General features: G+C 35.6%; 1 protein-coding gene across 1 annotated transcript; it reads right to left on the bottom strand.

Annotated features, from left to right (window-relative positions):
• Positions 1-1,428: 1,428 nt before the first annotated feature.
• Positions 1,429-4,949, bottom strand: LOC111207811 (probably inactive leucine-rich repeat receptor-like protein kinase At3g28040). The gene is made up of 2 exons (XM_048762137.1): positions 3,233-4,949; positions 1,429-3,066 (listed from the first exon to the last, which is right to left on the bottom strand). Exons 1-2 carry the CDS (start codon positions 4,765-4,767, stop codon positions 1,566-1,568), a joined length of 3,036 nt encoding a protein of 1,011 aa, XP_048618094.1. The 5' UTR covers positions 4,768-4,949; the 3' UTR covers positions 1,429-1,565.
• Positions 4,950-8,961: the final 4,012 nt, after the last annotated feature.

The raw sequence follows: 8,961 nt of genomic DNA, 5'->3' as shown, positions 1-8,961 counted from the left end.
GTTTCTTTGAGAAAGCGTAGGAGATAGTTGTCTGAACCGCTACACCTACTTAACCAATGCTCTATAGCCCAAATATATGACTTTGTATTAGAAGCCCACGACCTATCCTCTTAAGCCCAAATCAATTCTTAATATGAAAACCCAACAATAACATCATTGAAAGAGTAAAATGAAGTCTCGACACGTGTCATCACCTAAAGAGACTAATTAGTGACGTGGCATCACAGGAGAGAAACAAACATTTCTTTATATATATAGACATATCCTCTTAAGCCCAAATCAATTCTTAATATGAAAACCCAACAATAACATCATTGAAAGAGTAAAATGAAGTCTCGACACGTGTCATCACCTAAAGAGACTAATTAGTGATGTGGTATCACAGGAGAGAGACAAACATTTCTTTATATATATAGATTTCCTAGGATAGCTTTTTTTAAGTTTTTGTCACAAAAATAACACTCAATGAAGAAAATGACTAAAATAAGTTTTATTAAAAGGTAAAAATACATTTTACCCTAGGATTAACTAATATATACTTAGGATTTAGAGTTAAGGGGTGGGTTTTGAGGATAATGTTTTAAATTAAAAAAAAATATTAAAAATTTCAAAATAAAAAAGCTATTTTGGTCATTTTCTTTTTTGAATAATATTTTTGTGACAAAAACTTAAAAATGATTTGACTTTTAAATATTCTGACTAAACTATAAACAAGAACATCTCGGGTATGACTTTTACGTCAGCCATATAGGAAAATAACATCTAGAATGGTAACCAAGGGAACGAAGAGGAATACTACATTAATTAATGTTCCTCAAAAATGTTACTATTGATGAATAATATTTTTTTCTTTTCATTCATTTTCATTCTCTTTTTTTTGTAGAGAATTATAATCCAAATTTGTTCCTTGTTAATTTTGATAAGGAACATTCATTCCTCATCGTTCCCAAAATTTTATTCCTATTCATTTTTTTTCCTATTCATTCCTAATGTTCCTTATTGGTTACCAGTCTGACCCTCAAAGAAACAATATACTAGTAGTCGTGATGCGCTTGTGTTTGTGTAAATCAACTTTATAGAAAACTATGGCTTAAACAATATAGTAGTAGTCGTGATGCGCTTGTGTTTGTGTAAATCAACTTTATAGAAAACTATGGCTTAAAACATCATTTTGTGATCCCTAAGAGTTTTCGCCCCACAAGTAAAATAAGAATACGATTTTTTTTATTAGATAATGGAAGACGACGTCGAAAACAAAAGGCCAATAGAAAAAACAACATTTCATACAAAATGAATATACCACATTATTGTGTCTAGTAAAAACAAAGTTTTTCAGTGTCAGTAATTATTGTACGTTTGTACTATTTGCTAACTAACAAACACATGAATTTTTTCCAGGAAAACCCCTATTATGATAACAATGGTCAATGATCGTCAATATGATTCATGATGACATAGCGAGAAAAGAGAAAACGTACCATTGTGAAAGAAAACAATCTCTACAAAAAGTCAAAATAAGAAAGAAAATATTGCATAATGAAAAATTCAATTAACACAAACTTTTTTCAGAAACTATCCAGCATCCGGTGAGGAACAGGAGAACTGATGACCTGCAAGATCTGAACAATCTCCGCCATTGTAGGCCTATTTGAAGGAATCTGAGAAGTGCAGACAAGAGCAAGTTTTAGAACAGGCAAAACCTCATCCTCAGAGTATTCTCCCTCCATGGTAGGATCAATACACTCCAACACATTCCCTTGTTCCAACAGAACTCGAACATGATCACTAAGTATCACAAAGCTGTCTTCACCGTACTCCACGGGTCTCCGACCAGTCACGAGTTCGAGTATCAGAACCCCAAACCCGTAAACATCACATTTCTCGTTGACCCTTAAGTTCTGACACTCTAACTCAGGCGCCACGTAACCTAAAGCGTTCTGAAACCTGTTGGTGTTCATCGTGTTTCCGTCTTGTGTTGTTAGAAGACGAGCTAGTCCGAAGTCAGAGATTTTAGGGTTGTATTTTTCGTCGAGGAGGATGTTGGTCGGTTTCAGATTGAAGTGGACGGTTGCTGGACGGAACGTGTGGTGGAGATAAGCGAGTCCTTTGGCTGTACCAAGGATGATTCTGTATCTTGCGTCCCAAGGAAGTGGCGGTGTCGAGGGTTCCCTTTTGTGTAACTTGGACTGCAAGTTACCGTTAGGGATGTATTCTGACACGAGAAGCTGCATCTCGGGTGTCCAGTAATACCCTTTCATGGAGACTAGATTCGGGTGCTTTGCTTTCGCCAAGATCCGGACCTCCCGATCAAAATCTTCTAGGTTTTCGATAATCGGGGAGGGAACAAGTTTCTTGACCGCCACGTTTCTCCCATGTTCTCCTAACGGTGCCTTGTAGACTGTTCCAAAGACTCCTTCACCTATTCTCGAAGCTTTATTGAGAACAGACTCAGGGTTTCTAGAAAACTCTTGAGACGAAGACGAGGACCGCGACGTTCTTGAGTTTAACAGAACAAGCTTCCCGGCCTCTAAGCTTCTTCCTGATCTTGAAGACCCTGAGAAAATGCTCTCCAACGCGGTGTCAACAAAGGCAAGTCTTCTTCTCACCGATGCGTTAAGCAGAGTTATGATTATGATTCCTGAGACGATGAGTATAGCTGCTGATATAGCTACAATCACTGAAACACTAAGGAACATTCCACCGTGGAACTTGCTTGCTCGGTTTCCGGATACTTCCTGGTTATTATTACCGTTCCTGTAGGAGTTGGGATCAATGACAAGAGGCTTTGGAACATTCAGTGTGCAAGGTCCTCTCAACAACGGTGAACAAATGCCTAAGTTTCCTTGAAGAGCACTCTGGTCTAAGCTCTGGAACACACCTCCTGAGGGTAACCTTCCGATGAGTCTGTTAAACGATATGTTAACCAATAACAGATTCTGCAACTTCCCTAGCTCTTTTGGTATTTCGCCGCTAAACTTATTGGCTTCTAGCTTTAGAATCTTCAGCTCTTCTAAGTTTGAAAGGGACTTGGGGATTGGACCGGTAAGATTGTTATGTGACAAACTCCTACAAATAGAAAAATTATAATTGTTAAGTAGAAAACATTTATAATAAATAAAATAAGTATAATTGTGCATAATGTCTATGTAATATTACTAGTAGTTTGTGATGTTTGTGATAGTATAATGAACCGTTGTTAAAAAAGATGAAACATGAATTAGTAGAGACTTACAACAATTTAAGATAAGAGCAGTTTCCAATTCCTTCAGGTATAGAACCGGTTAGTGAGTTACCATCCAGTTGGAGTATCTGTAGACTCTGTGCCTCACATATATCAGCTGGAACCGAACCGATCAACGCACTGTTCCTTAGATCCAAAACTGTTAGGTTCTGTAGAAACTCTATTTCTGGAGGAACTCTTGTGTTGAAATGGTTCCATGACAAGTTGAGGTATCTCAAGTTGCTGAATAGCCCTACTTCACCAGGTATGTTTCCAGTGAGACTATTACGCGAAAGATCTAGCGTTACAAGTGACTCAAATAGCCTGCTTGACCCTCTTGGGATCGAACCGGTTAAACCATTACCTGAAAAATCCATTTCTTGCAAACCAAGATCAAATAAACCATCAGGAATGCTACCGGTGAAGCCATTGCCTTTGAGCTGAACAACCGTAAGCTCTTTGCAGGCTTCCAAAGATTCAGGAACCTCGCCGGAGAGTTTGTTCTCAGACAAGATTAGAGCCTTTAGAGACCTCAAGTTACTTATTGAAGAAGGTAGCTTTCCGGTTAACACATTGCTGGAAACATCCAAATGTACTAAACCGGTCATGTCACCGATCCAAACCGGGAAACCACCGGAGAGCATGTTCTTGGATAAATCTAAATGATTTAAATACCTCAGCCTCTGAAGAGTTGTCGGAATCTCCCCGGAGAAACGGTTGAAACTCACATCGACTCTGTTTAAATGAGGACAGAGTCCAATGTCTGAAGGCAATGATCCTGAGAACTGGTTCCCTTGTAAGTGCAACACTTTCAAGTTATGAACATAGAGTATCCCCAACGGTATCGATCCAGAGAGAGCGTTGAACGATAGATCTAACGTTCTTAGCCTCTCGAGTTTCAAGAATCCAGACGCGAAGCTAGGGCTTCCGGAGAAACGGTTGCTTGAGAGGTTGAGACTGTTCAAAACAGAGCATCGAAACAGAGCACTTGGGATTTGACCTTCGAAACGGTTGTGAGAGAGCGAGAGATGCCTGAGGGATGAACAGTTGGTGAAGACATCGTCAGAGAGTGTACCGGAGAAGGAGTTTCCGGTTAAGTCGAGGTATCTCAAGGAGGTGAGAGAAGATGAGATTTGACCGGAGAGGCTGTTGTGGCTAAGATCAAGCTTCTGAAGATGGTTGTTGTTCGAGAGGGCGGCGATGTTTCCGGTTAAGTTGTTGTTGGAGAGTGAGAGTACTTTCAGATGCTGAAGCTTTTGGATCCCGCGACCGATTTTTCCGGTTAGGGATAAACCGGAGAGGGAAAGCTCGGTGACACGAGATGTTTTGGGGTTGCATTTGACGTAGGTCCACGAGCAAGGAGAGATATCGTCTTCGTTCCAAGACGATAGGTGTGAAGATGGGTCGTGAAGGTCTGATTTGAAGACGATGAGACCCAACACGTCGTCGTTTAGTTGGGTTGAGTCAAGATCACCGTTGATGAGTGATACCAATGTCACTGCGAGAAAGAGAGTAAATGAGATCACTTTTCTTCTGTGTTCGCCCATTATGGTGGATTGTGGGAATCTCTCTCTCTTGATGTGTTGAGAGATTGAGCTAATTTGATAGGGAAAGAGAGAGAGAGAGAGTTATGGCATCTTGATGATAGATAGATGAGAGAGAGAGAGAGAAGAGAGAGAGAGAGAGAGAGAGAGAAGAGAAGAGTTGTCAATGGGTAAGAAACTCGAAGTGTTTGTGACTGTAAGATTCTGAAGTCAGCTAGAAGACAAGAACTAGATCGAGTTACAAATGATCCCTGCCAAAATGGACCACATGATTTGCTCCGGTCTAACCAAAACTTTCCGGTTTATTCGATTTTCTCTGAATGGATGTGTCTTCACGTGTACATAGTAAAATGTAGATAGCTCAGACCATTCTAAATAATAGCACGTTACGAGGTTTAAGTTGGTAGTTGTTTTAAACGCCTAAACTGATATAAATCACAATCATTGGAACAAAGATGAATAATATTTCTACATTATACGTACGATAGTAATTAACGCGTTAGGTGAGAAATTTAGAACTACTAAACAATAGTCGCAAGTTAATATGAGAAGAAATATAAGTTCTTTAGATGTCCACATTTAGAAAATAGTATCATCTTATAAAAACAAGACACGGGTCGGGAAATGTTTAAAATCATAAAGATACACATGTCCCGAAAGCTGTTTTATCTATTTGTTTACTTGCATATGTAGTGCAAAACATTCTTTAGTTAACAATGATTTGCAGACTGGAATATAAACTAATTTGATGTTTACAACCGGTCAATTGAATATTATAGTTGTCAAGTTTGTATCCAATAGATATCTACTCATGATCATTACAATAAAATCATTGGGCATGCAACCATCATCTCTTTATATATCATTGCCCTGATTTGCACGTAATCATAGAGTAGAAAGATATATCACGAGAAAAGCTTGAGATGAGATAAAAATCATAAAATGGTATGGTCGAGAAAGAGACCTATGCATTTTAGAATCCAAATAAAATAAAATAAAAAGGGGAAGAAGAAAAGAACAAGAGTAGGGTTTGGTGCCATTAGAACAAGAAAGACTCGTGACTGACAAAATTATGTGTAAAGTCCACCGCACAATTAGCTTATCTGTCTTTTTGTCACGACACACTCTCATCTCTGTCTCTCCAAGTTAGATTCAAATTACAAACTAATAAACTAAGTTTTTAAAGATTAAACCCTAAGATTGATTTGTTTCTTGGTTAGAGATATTTATTTTTGAAACACACAAATTGACTATAATTTGTTATCGGTTACCTATTGTTTTCTTTTCGAACAATACTTAGGTTCACCCCCTGTGGTGAATGGTCAAATTCACCAAACTCTTCGTAACAAATCAAAGTGCCATGTAAAAGTAGTTAAAAAAGACAATAAAAATAAAAAAATAGCTGAAAAAAAACAACACCGACATTAATTAATGCCGTCTAAAAACTTAAACTCTAAACCATAAATCCTAAATCTGAAACACTAAACCATAAATCCCAATCCTAAAATCTAAACTCTAAATCTTAAACCTTAAATCCACACTCTAAACAATAAACCTTAAATCTTAAAATCTAAGCCCTAAACCCAAAACTCAAACCATAAATCCTAAAATCTAAACCCTAAATCCTAAATCCTAAACCCTAAACTCAAATCCTAAACTCTAAACCCAAAACTTCAAATCCTAAACCCTAAACTCTAAATCCTAAACTTAAACTTCTAAACCGTAAACTCATATCCTAGTTAATAAGATTAAGGTTTACGGTTTAGAGGTTTGAGTTTAGGGTTTATGATTTAGGGTTTGGGTTTAAGATTTAAAGTTTAGGGTTTAGGGTTTAGGGTTTAGGGTTTAGGGTTTAGGATTTAGGGTTTATGATTTAGGGTTTGGGTTTAAGATTTAAAGTTTAGGGTTTAGGATTTAGGGTTTAGATTTTAGGATTTAGATTTTATGATTTAGGGTTTAGAGTTTTGGATTTAGGCTTTAGGGTTTAGATTTTAGGATTTAGGGTTTATTGTGTAGAGTTTGGGTTTAGCGTTTAAGATTTAGGGTTTAGATTTTAGGATTGGGGTTTATGGTTTAGTGTTTTGGATTTAGCGTTTATGGTTTTAGAGTTTAGGTTTTTAGAATTTAGAATTTTGCAGATAGCGCTAATTAATGTCGGTGTTGTTTTTTTCCAGCTATTTAATTTTTTATTTTTATTGCCTTTTTAAACTATTCATACATGACATTTTGGTTGGTTACGAAGAATGTGGTGAACTATTTAGTAATTAAATAGGGGTGAACCTAAGTATTGTTCTTTTCATTAGACAACAAATTTACAATATTTAGTAATTAAATAGGGAGAAGCTACAAAACAAAATAGTAATATATGATTTATTCTTGGGTTCACCCCCTAGAATGAACTTCTAGGTTCACCGACCAATAGGATTACGTTATTTCAAATTTGATATCTTTTATAAAAGGAAACAAAATATTGTAAAGTTGTATTATGTTTTTGAAATAAAAAGATAATAAAATAAAAAATAAAAAATAGTAGTAATTACAAAAAAAAATATTTTAACGTCGTCAGGAAAAAACTAAACCCTAAATCCTAATCTCTAAACCCTAAATCCGAAACCTTAAACCCTTGGGTAAACCCTAAACCCTTGGATAAGTCATAAACTCTAAATCAAAAACACTAAATACTAAAATCCTAAACCCTTGAGTGTTTTAGTGTTTAGTGTTTTTGATTTAGAGTTTATGACTTATCCAAGGGTTTAGGGTTTACCCAAGGGTTTAGGGTTTCGGATTTAGGGTTTAGGGATTAGGATTTAGGGTTTAGTGTTTTGTTTAAGACGTTAAAAATATTTTTTAAAAAAATTCTTTTTTTTGTAACTACTATTTTTTTTATCTTTTTATTTTAAAAACATAATATAACTTGACAATATTTTGTTTCTTTTTTTAAAAAATATCGAATTTGAAATAATGAAATCCTATTGGTTGGTGAACCCAAGAATAACTCAGTAATACGTAGGGAAATCATTGTAAGAATGAAATGGTTTGACAATCATATTTATGTGTAAATATATGTTAATGAAAATCAGGATAATATGTACAAAACTTCGAAATACATACATATTTCTTTTGTAATTTTGCTCCTTAATATTTTATGTATTTACTATTTTGTAGTTACATACATTCCATTTTATTATATATTTTCACGATTCCATCGTTGCATAATAATAATAGCAAACAGCGACGATAAGATATTGAGGATTGAAGATGCATGGTGTCTGATGCTTGGGAACGGAGCATGTTCTCAAATCTTGGTCGTTTTTCAATAATTATAGCTCTCACCTCTTTCGAGATATTCTTCCCGCAAAATACAGTTTTGTTACAAAGTATAAATCTTCTTTCCAAACAATAAAATTTGAACTTCAAATTACGCTGGAATTGTAGTTATATTAGTTTTTAACTAAATGGGATCCGGTCATGTGGATACATTTATAACGTTTCATTATTTGTGGTGCTTCAGACTTCTTAACCTATTTACGATTCACAGATTTTTTTCGTCCATCCGTCCAGTAGTTGTTTCATATCTTTGAAAAACTAATACAATGTATCGGTTGACCATCCTATACATCTAGCAGAACATGCTAAAATACTTTTAATAGTCCGAACTTCGAACTGCATGCATGTAGCCATAAAAGGTAAAGACATATAAAATGTAATGCTTTTTCAGGAAAAGTCTCCTAATAAAGTGCAACTTGGATATATATATTCAGTCAAATCAAATATTTTCATATATCTTAGCTAGGGTTGTGACCAAGCTGTATGAAGTTTTTTGCAGATTTTAAAATAGGTTTTACTAATCAATGTAAACAAAAGTTTCAAACACTGGCATAGGACAAATGCATAAAGTTAGTAATGAAATAGTATAACAGAAACCGAAAATTTAAATAATTCGAGTACATGCTGCTAATGTTTGTATTGGCATCAAACATAGCTCTTTGTATCAACTTATTATATCCAAGAATGGATGATACTTTTCAACAATAGAATCTATACATATATTGGTGTTATATGGGTATAATTGATAAGTTTTCTGGGCTTCCAACTTAAAACCAATTGGCAATTAGTGGATTGGCTCAAGTCCCTTATATATTACTCAAGTCCCTTTCATATTTTCGATGTGAGATCTTCTCTCCAATACCCTCCCTC

The sequence above is a fragment of the Brassica napus genome, chromosome C7 (assembly GCF_020379485.1).
Source record: "Brassica napus cultivar Da-Ae chromosome C7, Da-Ae, whole genome shotgun sequence".
NCBI classification, from domain to species: Eukaryota; Viridiplantae; Streptophyta; class Magnoliopsida; order Brassicales; family Brassicaceae; genus Brassica; species Brassica napus.
Note: the sequence above shows the minus strand (reverse complement) of the source record. Positions and strands in the feature narration are given on the sequence as shown.